The sequence below is a fragment of the Cornus florida genome, unplaced genomic scaffold, assembly GCF_030987335.1.
Source record: "Cornus florida cultivar Cherokee Brave unplaced genomic scaffold, ASM3098733v1 CherokeeBrave_3.0.0_Hap2_Chr02, whole genome shotgun sequence".
In the NCBI taxonomy this organism is placed as follows: Eukaryota; Viridiplantae; Streptophyta; class Magnoliopsida; order Cornales; family Cornaceae; genus Cornus; species Cornus florida.
This window is the reverse complement of record NW_026775572.1, coordinates 42,540,676-42,555,900: the sequence shown is the minus strand read 5'-3', so window position 1 is coordinate 42,555,900 and position 15,225 is coordinate 42,540,676. Positions and strand designations below refer to the sequence as shown.

At 34.6% G+C, this 15,225-nt stretch overlaps 1 protein-coding gene and 1 pseudogene across 2 annotated transcripts; both read right to left on the bottom strand.

The window, feature by feature from the left end:
- Positions 1-205: 205 nt before the first annotated feature.
- On the bottom strand, positions 206-7,392 carry LOC132294783 (nuclear transport factor 2-like). 2 transcript variants are annotated; one of them, XM_059792765.1, is made up of 9 exons: positions 7,193-7,392; positions 5,475-5,662; positions 2,966-3,401; positions 2,426-2,682; positions 2,179-2,344; positions 1,949-2,064; positions 1,797-1,862; positions 916-997; positions 206-492 (listed from the first exon to the last, which is right to left on the bottom strand). In XM_059792765.1, the coding sequence occupies exons 2-9, from the start codon at positions 5,658-5,660 to the stop codon at positions 308-310; spliced, it is 1,494 nt and encodes a 497-aa protein (XP_059648748.1). In that variant the 5' UTR covers positions 5,661-5,662; positions 7,193-7,392; the 3' UTR covers positions 206-307. The 2 variants fall into 2 exon arrangements, with proteins under 2 accessions (XP_059648748.1, XP_059648747.1); XM_059792764.1 differs by having other exon boundaries at positions 2,966-3,398; positions 7,193-7,341.
- Positions 7,393-9,165: 1,773 nt separating this feature from the next.
- On the bottom strand, positions 9,166-11,527 carry LOC132296130 (MDIS1-interacting receptor like kinase 2-like; annotated as a pseudogene).
- Positions 11,528-15,225: the final 3,698 nt, after the last annotated feature.

Below are 15,225 nucleotides of genomic sequence, written 5' to 3'. Positions count from 1 at the left end.
TTGAATTATAAAAAAATCATAGATCACAATAATATCAAGTTACAAGTTGTGGTCTAGTACTTCCTAAATTGGACTGAAAACCTTTTGGCAATCCTTCCTGAGTTTTCAAAATATGTCTCCCACCCAATTCAAAATTCTAAAAATGGGGAAAATTTTTCTAATTACACAAATTCCCATCTTATCTAGCAAAAATAGGCCGTAAAACTGTGGGAAAAAAAAAACCTCTATTATTATTTTTTTTTGGGTACCTTTTTTTCATTATAATAATAATGAAAGTATCAACAATTTCAAGCAGTAAGCAATTCTTCTACTTCATGCCACCTTGACGGCCAACCCTTCCACTCCCATTCTGGAGAACCCCCTGATTAGCCGCTGCAGTGCGTTGCTGATTGCGGCCTCCACCGCCAAATTTTCCCCTCCCCCTAGAATTGTCATCTCCCCTAAACTTGTTTCCATCCCTTCCTGACGAGAACCTCCATCTACCAATGCCATCTGCAAGCAAGAACCAAAACAGCCTCTTATGATAATTGTTTGATCAAAATATAATCAGCCAACGTTGTTTTTGCTGTTCTGTAACCAAATACACCAATTCTAAGAAGCCCCTAAAAAATTTCGTTTTTCGAAAAAGCTTAGATAATCTCTGCTTTTATTGATAGCAATGAACAGGTGCAGCTAACCAAAAAGAAAAAGCTAATAGTGTATCATGTCATCCTTGGGCAAAACCAGAACCAAAGGGAGGCAGTGTTGAAAAATGTGTACAACACAGATTGGAGGAAGACAAAAACCATTCCCTTCTCCACTCTAAATGAAGACTACCCAATAAAGTAAATGTAATTGGTTTAAAGAATCTCACATAGGGGTGGTCACATTCCACATAATCTAAAGTGTGAAAACAAACAATGTCCCTGAACTTACCAGGATTATGAACCTTGCCCCGGGTAACAGTTCTCCTTTTCTCAATATATGCTGTTTTTTCCCCAACCGTGACTTTACGAGCCTGGAATAGCACATATTTTTATTAGAGGCAGTTAAAATAGGGAAACTAAAATTTTCTTGTATAGACAAACAAATACAGGAAAACTCGCTGGGACTTCCACAAAACATTAGTAGATTAGAGGAGATTCTACATGTAAATGTAAAAATTAATAACATCAAACCGTTTTAGCCAGAACTATCAATAGGGGGGAAAAACAACAAAATTCTTACAGCTTCTGCAGAAATTGAAGAATATTTATAAGTTCACAAAGTAAAATAGCCAAAATAGAAGATTAGAAGTTCCACTTATAAAAAATTCAAACTTCCAAAAACCATTTTAAGAAGGAAAAAAAAATCCAACAACCATTCATTGCATTTTAGCCTTTGCTCAAATCAAAATTATGGTTGAGGAGGAATAACAAGTGGAAGAATAAACAATGATGGCTTGACACTGGCATCATCATAATCATAAACATACAAGGTAAAGCAGATTAAGAGAACATGATTCTAGCAATTAATCATTGATACAAAGGGAACATAATGTTTAAGCATATAAAGATTCCAAACTGTTTTGGTCCATCAACTTAAAACCTAATGTTCTGATCATGAGGTGGGAGGCATCAAGAAGTGAAAGAGGTTCAGGGTAACAAAAAAGTTAAGGCACTAAATGCTAGAATTTGCAGGCAGTGACTTTCCATGGTCTGGTTTGTAAAAAAAGATATCAATTAAAGCAGCAAAAACTAAAACAACCAACATTAAAGATTTCCAAAAATAACAGATGATCAAAATATACAAGCGAATAGAAATTTCTAGGTAAATACCTCAATCGCACTATGCACAGCATCCGAGGATTCAAATTCTACAAATCCAAAACAGAACCCGTCTTCCTGGACATTGAATTTTTCACAATAAACATGTAACCGGTGTAAACAAAAAATATGAAACAGAATGTGAAGTAGAAGCTAAATCAGACCTCAAATTTCCTAATCTGGATGCCTTCTTGTTTAATAGGTCCAAACATCTTGAACACTGCTTCGAGTTGTTGAACTGTCACATCCGTAGGCAGATTCCCAACATATATGCCATTAACTGCAATAAGTAGGGTGAAGTTATATTAACGGAATAATAAATTTAGTATTATAGAGGACAGTAAAATACAATACAATTCCGGGTAACATTCTACACGTTAAAGTAAAAAGATACCTTCTGCTTGATCATTACTACTTTGAGGGACACTGTTGTTGCGAGGAGCTGTTGCTTTCGGAGCCACGGAGGCATGCGAGCTTTGCCCGGTGCTTGAAGGTGCCACCCTCACAATAGTACTAGTAGCTACATGGACTGGAGAGGTCACTGTACTCTTCTTTGCTAGCTATACCAGAATCCAAACATTTAGATCAAGTTCAAGAATAATTAAACACCTTTGAAACATTAATTGTATAAAATAACTCACAATTGATGCATAAGACATCTTTTGGGAACTCTCTTGGACATCAGAAGCTGATTTGGGAACTGAGCTTGCATCATTATGTGAGGAAGTGACTGGGGATTCGGCAACAACTATGTCTCTGACATCTGAACCCTCGTCAATCTCCAAAAGAGAACCTTTGATGTCTGATGGATCCCGGGCCTTTCTGTCATCATTACTATCCTCCTCAGAAGGACTAGAAGCGTGATTTTGCATGGTGTGATCATGAGAACGAGCATCCTCTGAAAACAAACGTAATATTGAATCAGCAGGAGTAAATGTGTGATTTTACATGGGGTGATCAGGAAAACAAGGAGGCTCTGAAAACAACTATAGTATTTGATCATTCCCAAGTAGAATGGTATATGTAACCAATCCCTCCACCCCTACCAGAAAAAGAAAAAGGTCACACAACATTCTCACACTTCAAAACATGCATGCACAAAAATACAATTGGGCAACCAGACGTGATCAACTAAAACGAGAGAGAGAGAGAGAGAGAGAGAGAGAGAGAGAGAGAGAGACCAGGTTCTGGGGTCAAAGGCGCAGTAGGAGCACTTTCATCAACATCATTGACTGCCATCGAACCCTGATCTGGGGTTACAGACTCAGTAGGAGCACTTTCATCAACATCATCGACTGCCATTGAACCCTGATCTGGGGTTACAGACACAGTAGGAGCACTTTCATCAACATCATCGACTGCCAACGGAGTAAACCCCGGTTGCTCATTTCCATCAACAAATCTGAAAATATCATTCAAGGCATAGTAGCTATTGTCTTGTTGGGTCAGAAAGAATGTCTGAGTGAATTTCATTCTCAGATCGTCTTTCCCAGTTAAACAACCAGTTACTAAAACAATCACCCCTTTCTCATTACAAGAGTCTTGAGCATCTATAGTTGCTATCTCTGCTTTATAGTACTTGAACTCTGACAAGAGGATGTTGTCGTTAATGCCCTGCTTCAAGATGAATAAAAATTGAAAATAATGCCCCAGCTCACGAAAGTAAAGTAGAACCAGAAATTAAACACTTATTAAGTCAAAAATATCAAAGACAGGGTTCACAAATATAGAAGCTTATGCAGATAACTGGGGAAAAAAGAAATCATTACAAATAACCATAAGAATAAAACCTGGATGTACCACCATTAACCATCATGATTTCAAGCAATGGCTGCTACAGCCTACAGATCATAATGGTAGGCACATAGAGATATTGCCTCAAGCCAATATAACAGCCCGCTAATTTTCATGAATATAAAAGCCATTACGGAGCTGTAACAGCTGTTAATGGAACCATAAGGTCATACCAACTGTTTCAGCAAATCTATATATATATACACACACACTATTATAAAAGTGTAAGGCTTTTTACTTGTTTCTAAACATTTTTCACTATTTTTTAAAATCATAATATGAAATTTAAAGGGAGTATTCCATAGGGAATTTAAAGAGGGCAGACCATATAAACTTCCCAATTTCAGTTTTTAAAACTTAAAGTATGACAGCTCTTTGAATTTCTTTAACTTTACTATACATAAGAGTGTAAGGCACTAAGAAAATGTCTTTTTTTTACTATCCAAATGTTGTTATTGTGGAGATCTCCCTCTAGAGTCTAAAACATAATTGCCATGAACTTTAACAACAATACTGCAAGTCAAGAAAAGAGGCTCACTTACAGAGAGGGATGACTCTTAATTGTGCTAAAATTTTGACACACTCAGCAGCTAAAAATTTGATGAATAGGAGTAAGCGGGCTTTTGAAATAAGTCAGCTAGCCAAGCACAACAAAACTCTCCTGAATGAAAATATCATGGAAAACAATTTCCTCTGTATGTTTATTTTATTGCCTACAATTGTTGCCTTGCCCTCCACAGGCGACCCATTTTATTTTTCTGATGGGCTGCATTGATTGGCACTCATGGTGCACCAAATGCTCAGTGGCAGAGCCAGAAATGTAATTTAGAAGGCAACATTGAACAATATTAAGGATTTATGTTTTTTACTAAACTAATAAATACAGAAAACTTATTTATTGATTCATAATATTTTTATTTAATACATCTATAATTGTCCTCAACCAGTTTTCATGTTTTGAAAGCACTAGAGGAGTACCTCTACTGATCTATGAAATAATTTCAATAAATTGCAAAATTCTATCATAGTTTTGATTTTTCAAATAACCAATTCATAAAAAGGTAAATCTACTGATGCTAACAAAATCATTATATATATATATATATATATTTGTTTTCTAAAAAATAATATAAAAAAAATCTAACAATAAGTAAGGTTTGGTTAAAAAAAAAAAAAAAGTGTTAGGGATTTTTGCATATTCACCTAGGGTCAAGATATAGACTAAAGTAAGAGGGTAAAAGAGTGATCTTGATGGCCGAACTGGAGGAAATGAAGTAGACGTGGGTTGTGGAAAATGATGTGCAAAAGGAGTTTGGCGAGAACAACTATAAAAGGAAGGGCTAAAGCACATTTTTACAATTTTAAAATTACACAGACAAATATTAAAATATGAAAAGAGTTGATGGGGGTGTGGCCCCCACTCGTCCGTGTGAGGGACAACCACAGCAAATACTGCTATATTTGCTAGCAGGTATGACGGTAACTCCTCAAGAGAAGATAAGCAGACTATGAACAGCAACAAAAACAAAATCAATAGATGGCCCTGATGCTAGAAAAACTAAGATACCAACCAGACAGTATCACTGTGTTAAACTATCAATCATAACTTTTCACCCTAAACAGACTTTTAAAAAGGTAAGAGATTTATGGGCAACCAATATTCTAAATATCCAATTAACCATCAAATTAAAACACGAAAAAATCTTGTCACATTGCAGAAAGCTTCAGATGTTCATGTACTAATTTATCAAAATAGTAAGAATAAGAGTATTGATGAAAACGCATTGTTGGCTTCATACTGCCCCCTCTATAGAATTAATGGTGTAGCTTGACTATTCTAAAATCTAAGCAAGAAATTTTAATAATGCATTATAATTTTTGTTTCAGAAAACATACTTTCATGGTTGTGACAGATGTCATTTTGTCATCGAGCCCTGGCCAACTTAGGACACTTGAATCCTGATAAAGTTTTTGAATCTGTTCAGGAAAGTTATGAAGTAAGTGGTAATACTGCTTCACGAAGTCATTTCCTACAGTTTGGGCAGAGGTGGCATGGGAAGGATCGGCAGTCTGCAAGGCCATTTCTGCAAAAGCATAACATCAGCACATTATTCATTTAGAAAATTATAACTTTTGTTCCATTTTTCCAAAGCATAATAATTAAAGACGAATAGCATATAACTAGATCACTAAGAAAGAAAATAAAATAGATTAAATTAATCTATATGTAGTTATGTTTAATACATGTTGGTTAAAAGTCCATTTATAGAAATATTTAAATATGTAAAGTAAGGAGTTATGGAACTATTGAAAAGAGTGGCAGGCATTCATGAAAATTTAGAAGTGATCCAATTGAAGACGAGATTGTCAAGCACTTAATCAGAGTATATGGTTTATATAAAGTTCTCTGGGGAATAGGCTTCAAGTAGCCAATTTGTGGAAGTTAAATAAGGCTTATTGAGTTGAATCACTTGTTTTAAAAAATAAAAATAAAATAAAGCTAATAAAGAAAAGGAGAAAGTCAGTGTAGACAAGTCTTCTACATTTAATGATGAAAAGAAGCCAATCAAGGAAACAATGAAAAATTAATCCTTGCAAGCCTGTTTGGGTTTGGAGTCTATTTGTACTTCAACCCTTTGGGGCTTGGTATCTTACTTGACTAAGGAAACAATGAAAAAATAAAAAATAAGGCAGCAGGGTTCACTTCCATACTCCTTGTAGAAGTTTCACAAAAGTTTCCACTTCACACAACCTAAGTGAAACCCTAGTTCCAAAAACCCCAAATACATATGCATAATATACCCACGTAAATGCATGGACTTTTAACAAATATTCCAAAATCAATTTGATTCCAAATGGTAGTTCTAATAAACAGGGGGCCTAAACCTTTTGGACTCGAAAGAAAACAAACGACAAGGATGTTGAATCTCTCTGTATTACCACACATAATTCATTAGTTGAATTTTAAAGAATTGACATGTGGTTCAAACATTGTTCTTTAAATTATTAAGTGACAGTGGCACATTACAAGCCCGTCTAAGAAACTTACAATAATGCAAGTAACTAGGGAATCCTGTTCTGAAAAGAAAACCCAAAATTTTAAAAGTAGCCAATATACCTAGATGAAATAAGAGGCCAAAAAATAAGATATAAAACTAAAAGATAAACAATAATAGCAACAAAGAGATATAAGCTTTCACATATACAACCCTAGATCTAATCAAACAGAAAAAAACTCAGATTAACCCCAAACTAGAAGCAAATAGAATAGAAACAGCGTATAATCATCAAATAGCCATCAATAAGATAATAAAAAACGCAGACTTTCAATGATTAAATCACAACAAACTAAAAAAATAAATGGATAATAAATACAAAAAAAAAAAAAAAAAAAAAAAAAAAACACATCTAATCACATGAACAAACATAAAATAAAAAATCAACAAGTCCAAAACAAGCATGAACACATAAAAAAGCAAAAAGCAAACCCAAAACGGCGTGAAGAGAAGCCATGGATGATGAATCAAATCATATAATACAGTAGTGATTGAAATTAATACAAAAAAACAGCCTGTAATATATATATATATATATACAGAGATTCATAGATATACCTCTAATTGGTACTGAAACCAAAGAGAAACGGCTGAAACACGCCGCGGGCGTGAAGTTGACGAAACAGAAAGAAATCAGTGTGATTTTTAGAGATAGAGAGAGAGAGAGAGAGAGAGAGAGTTTGGGTTTATGTGGATCTCTGTTTGGATTTGTCGGGGCGTGTTTGGATGTGAGACTGTTCGGAGGGAAGTTTTGGATTTTGTGAAGTGATCAAAGTCGGTGTCGATTATTAAAAGGGTCCACGTAGTTAAATCGAGGTGGATCTCCGTTTTGACGGTCTTGATTGATAGGGTCTACTGAAATGCTATGTGCTGGCAGAGTACTGGATGATATCTTTTTGGAATAAATTGTAAAAGCATTAAGTACTTGAACACATTGCGGCGCAAGATATCTGATCTCACTTTCAGTTTATTTAGCCGATTTAGCAATAAATTTTCTATATTTAAAAATAAAAAACTAAAATCGAAAGGACCAATGAGCAATAATAATGAATTATTTAGGCAAGTTTCCATTATTCTTATTCGCCTTTATGCAGGCAAGTTTCCATCATAATTTGGCTTTTAAATGTAACGTTTAAATTTCTGAGATTGATGGTGAGATATGAGTGGATGTGTGATTATTATTATTTTTTTGTTGCTACTTTTGACTTCTTTTATATGTTTTTAATATATTTTAATTTTCATATTTATTATTTTTTTTCCCTCTTCTGTTATATATATTGTTTAATTTTTATTTATTTTGTACTTAAATCTATTATAATTCATTAATTTAGTAAAACATATACTCACTAAACCTTTTAAGAAAGGACAACACTAAACCTTTTAAGAAAGGACTTCAGATTCATATATTGGTCACTACGTGTGTTAAAGATCAGTACAAAATTCAACAAAAACCATTAGCATTCAAGAAAGAAAAAAAAAAATCATTAAAATCCCAATTTAAAATTGAATTATGCTTTAAAAAGTAATGCATTGGTGCATTTTTTGACTCGTGTGCTCGAACAAAAGATTCCGATTGTAATAACTCATTTCGTGTTGGTACAATGATATTACACTTGCGATGGTAAATCATGGTTAAAATAATTAAAAAAAAAAAAAAAAAAAACTCATAAAATGTGCGAATTTTTTTAAAAAGGACATGCCACTAGAGGAAGTTGTATGATTCTAAAATATTTGTTAAAAACTCAATAAGTCTTAAACTTCTCTCTCTTTGAACTCTCTAACCCTCTCTTTTTATACAATATATATAAGTCACTGAAGGGCATTGTGGTAATTTCAAAAAGGATAATTTTGGATTTTCAATTTTTTGGTTATAATTGTTGTGAATGGTCATATGATGGACATAAAATTTATATACATTTTTCAAATGTTAAGAGGTTATATACTTATACTGAATATGACGACTATTTATTGCACACATATATGTATGTATGTATGTATAATAGGGAGTTTCTTACCCTTTACCCTAATATTGTGATTATAGATTTTGATGGTGCGAATCATAACATCAGGTTTTTTAAAAGTTAGGGCTTCTAATTCTTTGTATTTAGAACCATGTATTTATTCTTATCTTTTGTAATAGTAAGATGGGATACTTAGAGCCGGGTATTATTTTTATCTTGTGTAATGATAGGATGGGATTTGAAATGTAAGTTGTTTGGACCACAATTGTCACAATTTAATCTTGTATCAAAACAATAGATAGCTACGGAGAACTACCACCCAAACGGGCCAAACTTATATATGCACGTTTAAGATAACATTGAACAAACATACTGACATTCTATTGATATGAAGTGTTTATATACAGATACGGAGTATGAAAAAAAACACACTAAAAGGTACCAAAAAAAAAAAAAAAAATGACAACAGATGACAAAATATGTTGAGCACATATTTTGTTTTATTTAGTAGTATATCAACACTACACTAGGTAACTATTCTTCCACACTGTATAACTGAGTTGGATGGTTCTAAGAATGTGGTGTTAGGGTTGACAACATCTGAGAGACAACGCACATGGTCGGCCTGGATTGTGGATTGACATTTAAACATGCAATGGCCAGTTTTATAATTGACATCAACACCTCTTCAGCTGCGGTTGAGGGAGTTGGAATGCGTTGGTCCAACACATCTTTTTGCATTATATTCTGATCAATAGATGAAGATGATAATGAGGTGATGAGATCGCCTGGATGCTTTCCTTTGATCACTTCCAGTGACAACACTCCAAAACTATACACATCACACTTTTCAGTTACCTTCATTATGAAAGCCAGCTCTGCAAAGAAAAAGTAAGTTATGATGATGTATAATTGATCTGTAGTACTAGATTAGTAAGAAGAACACAAAGCTATGTTTACCTGGTGCTATATATCCGTATGTGCCTGCAAGTGTGCTCCAATTCGAGGAGTCTAGCTTTAGAAACTTAGCAGTGCCGAAATCTGAAACATGAGCCTCATACTTGAGGTCCAACAAAATATTGTTGCTTGATAAGTCCTTGTGAACAATTGGTGGTGAGCAATCATGGTGTAAGTAAGACACAGCATGAGCCACCCCCTTAATGATATTCACCCTTTTGGGCCAATCCACATTTTCAGCCTCTTAATCTCTGCTCAGGATCGTGGCCAAGCTACCTCTTTCAATGTACTCACAAACCAAAAAAGAGTGTTGAGCATGTGAACAGAAACCATAAAGCTTTACAATGTTCCTATGTCATAATTCTGTCAGTGCTCTTGCCTCATTCAAAAACCCTTTACCGTCTTCTGTCTCATCAGACACCGGGTGGTGAAGTTTTTTCACGGCCATTATATTATCTGGTGGCAACTTTGCTTTGTAAACAGTTCCATATCCTCCTTTCCCAATGCAATTTGAGGCATCGAAATCATTGGTGGCTTTTAAGATTTCATCATACATTGCTCTACCATCAAAATTGGAAATTGAAAACAAATTGTTTTCATCCTGCGAATCGCCTTGTTCTTTTAGTGCTTTACCTTTTCTTCTTTCGAATAGGATGAGTCCTCTAATAAATACACCAAGAAGTAAAAGTGCTCCCACAAGAGGTGATACAATTAAAAGAACTAGAATGAGTTTGTTACTTTCCGGGCCATTTTTACAAGGATTCAATCCTGTAACATTGCCACATAAATCTTTGTTCCCTTGTAATGCCTCTATGGTAGCATTTCTAAAGGCTTTATTGCTGGGAATGGGACCTCGAAACTCATTGTAGGATATGTCAACATACATCAACCAATTCATTTCTGCAAAAGCCTCTGGAAGGAAACCAGAGAGGTTATTGTGGGAGAGATTTATCTCCTCCAAACTCTTCAAATTTTCAATTTGCGACGATATTTCTCCTGTGAGAAAATTATGACTCAAATCTAGCATGGACAGATGAGCTAACTTATACATCTCAGGTGGAATTTTTTGGCTAAAACGGTTGTAACTCAAGTTCAAGGAATGCAGCTGCAACCATTTTTCTAGATTTCCCGGTGTTGGCCCACTCAACCTGTTTATGGACAGGTCAAGATACGACATATAAGCTAGTGATCCAAGTTCTATAGGTATACGACCAGTAAGTTGATTATCTTTCAAATCAAGCTCTAGCAAATCCAACTTCCCTAGTTCCTTTGGAATTTCACCAGCTAATTGATTCAAAGAAATATCAATTACCTGAAGTCGAGATAAATTCCCTAACTCTAGTGGTATTCGTCCAGTGATATTATTCCTTGCCATCTTTAGGTTAGTCAAATTTCGGCACTGTCCCCACCTATAAGACATTTCACCAAAAAAGAAGTTGTCACTAATATCCATGAATTGAAGATTTGGATAGACACCAAAAACTTCAGACACATCTCCACTGAGCTGGTTTCCATTGAGGCGCATTCTAGTTAAGCTGGAACAGTTTCTCAAGCTTTTGGTGATGAGACCGGTAAGCTGGTTATTGTTTACCGCAAAGTATTCCAGTTTTCTGCCTTGGCAAATCTTTTCTGGCAAATCGCCAGAAAAGTGATTCTCATCCATTGCCAGCATAGCCAAGTTCTCCAGATTCCCAATTTCTTGTGGAATGGGACCTGAGAGTTGGTTGTCGCGGAGGAACAAGTTCTCCAAGTTGCTCAAATTACCAAATGAAGCAGGAATAGAACCATTGAGTTGATTCTCATTCAATAGTACATCATTGAGAGACTTTAACTTCCCTAATTCTTTGGGAATGGGACCCGAGAGCTGATTGTCGTAGAGAAATAGTTGAGTTAGGGAGCTTAGATCACCTAAGGATGCCGGGATTGAGCCAGAAAGATTGTTTATATAAAGGATCAGACTCGCAAGAGACTTCATGTTTCCTATCTCTGGGGGAATTGAATGAGAGAGCTAATTTTGGTATAGGCAGAGAATGGTTAGCTTATTTAATTTCTCAAAAGTGGAAGGGATGGGACCTGTGAGCAAATTTTGACTCAAATCAAGCTCGACAAGATTGATGAGATTTCCCAATTCTGGAGGAATGGAACCAAACAATTTGTTTTCATAGAGATACAAATAAGCCAAGTTGCTCAAACTGCCCAAAGAAGCGGGAATGGGTGTTGGGAAACGTGCTAGTTTTAAAAACTTTTCGAGGGATTTAAATTCATAGATCTTGATTCATTACATAGAGACAAGTTTTATGCAAAAATAAAACATGATGTATCATTTGATTAAAAGATTGAATACTTACATTAAGGTTTGAGTAAACCTTAGATCTCTCCTCTAAAGTGAATGTTCTCACTTATTGTAGATCCCTTAGTAAGATGCATTCTCCTTGGATCTGCATCTTCTTGGTAATTGTTTTGCCTTTAGGAATCACTCATATGCCTCCATGAATGATCTTGGAAAACTAGACTTGTGGGAGCCTCCATTAGATGAGAATATAAACCCTAATTTTCTAGAGAGAGAAAATATATATTCCTTTTTCCTTCTACCAAAAATCACCCTTAAAATATACATAGACCATGTATATTTATAGGCAACATAAAGGTAAAGAAAATGAAACAACTAATCCTTTTCAATCTCTAATTCACATGTCTCAAATCTAAGATGATTCCAATATCAAGTTGGGCTATGAGTGAGAATCCATTGGGCCTATTATTTTATTGGCTACAATGAATTAATAATTGGCCCGGTCCATGGACCCAATTCAATTAATTCATAAATTAATTTCTACTCCACTAAAAGAAATTAATTGAACTCCAATTAAATAATAAATAACCTCTAAGTCAATATTGCACTTTGACCCCTCTATGCATAATTAATTATCGGATAAATAAAGCCATCAATCCGACTACTTAATTAATATATTTATTTTGGTATCTTTGATTATTTTCGGCTCGATCACAATAAAACATTTGTTTGACAAAAATAATAATTTAATAAATAAATATATAATAAATCATTTTGTCTAAAAACATACGAAGGCCTTCGAATTTACTTTGTGATCAACCATAATCAATACAAAATAAATACAAGTAGCAATGATGCAAATATTGAAAATATAACCCTCTAACTATTAATTACATAACTACCCAAAGTGTTGGTCTAAGGATTCCGAAGAATCCGCCGAACAAATCAAAGTAATTATTAATTAATAAAAGAGTTTATAATTTTCTCATACTTAAGAGTCAAATGCTATGACGGTGCTAGGGAGCAACTGCATACAACGGCTCTCGCAATATATCTTAACCTAACGCGGATTCAGTTCAAGTCTTAATTAATTATGAGTCCATCCATAATTACCGACTATGAACAATTTATAATTACCATGTATATATTATGCATTGATTGCCATCACATACATATATATAAATATTTCTTGTAATCACAGGGACACTATCAATTTCATAGTGAATCGAAACATAATACATTGAATTCACCAATTATATAAATCATAAATATTTCAGATATGTCAGGAACATATGTCACTATAATCTATTAGGAATTTGCTATGCCAGGGCATATAAATCCCAACAGCTCCCACTTGCCCTCATAGCCAATTCAAATTGCATCTAACTCCAATGTTATCCAGGTGTTGATCAAAACTATTGATCGATGACACCTTTGTTAATGGATCAACAAAGTTGTGTTCCAATGCAATGTTCTAGCCACAAGTACATTTTCCTACTGGACAATATCATGTAGAACATGATACTTCCTATCAGTGTATTTTGTTCATTTATGGAACCTTGGGTTATTGGTTTGGACTACTTCTGCACTATTGTCACAACATAGCTCAATAGGCAGGCTAGTATACTCCACAACCTCTAAATCAGTGAGATCAAACTAATAGGCTTCCTTTGCCACCTTTAAGGCTGCAATATATTCCACCGACAGGTTTGAGTCAGCAGTTGAAATCTGCTTAACAATCTACCAACTGATCTCTCTTCCATTAAGTGAACATACACTAAGTCATGAACCTCATAGTATCTACTTCTGATTGAAAATTAGAACTAGCATACCTGACTAGGACCATATCATCACATCCATAAATGAATATGATATCATTGGTTCTCCTTAGGTACTTAATGATATTTTTCACAATAGACCAGTTGTCAAGTCCAGTATTGGACTGATCTCTACTGACTATCCCTACTATGTAGCGGATGTCCTGTTTGGTATAGACCATCGCATATATGAGACTCTCATATGCCGAAACATATTGTTCCAGTCTCATTTGCTCAATCTCCTTTGATAGTCTTGAAAAACTACTTACTAGGGAGAGCCATCCATATCAATAAAGCAAGAACTCATTCTTTGAGTTATGCATACCAAACCTGGTCAAAACTTTATCAATATAGGATTATTAAGATAAGCCTATTTTCCTTTTTAACCTGATCTTGCAAAAGCTTGATCCTAGGAATCTAACTTACATCCTGAAAATCCTTCATTTAAAAGTAATTGAACAACTACCTCTTTATTGATGACATAACTTCCACATCATTCTAAATGAGTAGGATGTCATCAATATACATAGAATTAGAAAAATAATGACATTCCCTTGTACACTCATGATTTATTCACTAAGAAATCTTCTGGTATCTTTTTGTAGATTAACTTGCCTTCCATAGGAATCACCCTACTAGAAAGTTCTACAAGATCCCAGAATTTATTAGAATACATAGATTCCAACTCTGATTTCATAGTAACTCACCAAAACGATCTTTATCCACATCGGTTCACGCTTCCGTGTAGCTTACTGGGTCCAACTCATGTTTAACAGGGATGTCCATAATGGTCTCACCTAAAAACATGATTCTGTCGAATTGGATGATAATCCTCCCACTACATCAATGTACCGATGCAAGAATCTGTGTAGTAGATGATGCTAACGCATTAATAGGGAATTCATCTATTATTCTCAATCTCTATAATAAGTGTGTTCACATGTGGTACATCTGGTATTCATACCAAATTCTCTAACATTATGCTACTAGGTATGTGATTCATAATATGATTCTCCTATAGATAAACAGTGAGTGAAAACAATCAACTTTTATCTTTGAGATCATAAAATAATCCATCCTAGTGACATTTAGAGTAGTTATCAAATCTAGCATGCCTATGATCTGCTTCCAACTTACTTGTCCATATCAAGCGCACATGTGCAAGACTACCCCATATGTGCATATGATTCAAACTAATATTTAGTAAAAAAACACAGCTCAACGGTATCCTTGAGACAGACTAAGATGGAATGCAGTTCATAATGCGCATTGATGTCATTAACGCTAAACTCTTAAATGAAAGAGATAATGTAGCATAGTTGATCATAGATCTAACCATGTTAAGTAGAATTCTGTTATTCCTATTTGACACCTAAATACATTTAGCGTCAATTGCGAAAAACTGGTACATAATACCCTCATTGACCATATAGTCTTTGCACTATCCCAAGAAATACTCATATCCTCGATCAGATCGAAGTGTCTTGATAAGTTTACCTAATATGTGTTCCACATCAGTCTTAACCTTCTCAGAAAATACCAAGAGTTTAAGACTTGTGTTGCATC

Bases quoted from the DNA above. Each gene is read 5' to 3' on its own strand.
- LOC132294783 (XM_059792765.1), bottom strand. From the start codon at position 5,660: ATGGCCTTGCAGACTGCCGATCCTTCCCATGCCACCTCTGCCCAAACT. The intron at 3,402-5,474 runs GTATGTTTTCTG...TTCATCTTGAAG, and splicing joins CATCTGTCACAACCATGAAA to CAGGGCATTAACGACAACAT. The intron at 2,065-2,178 runs GTATCTTTTTAC...TACTTATTGCAG, and splicing joins TAGTAATGATCAAGCAGAAG to TTAATGGCATATATGTTGGG.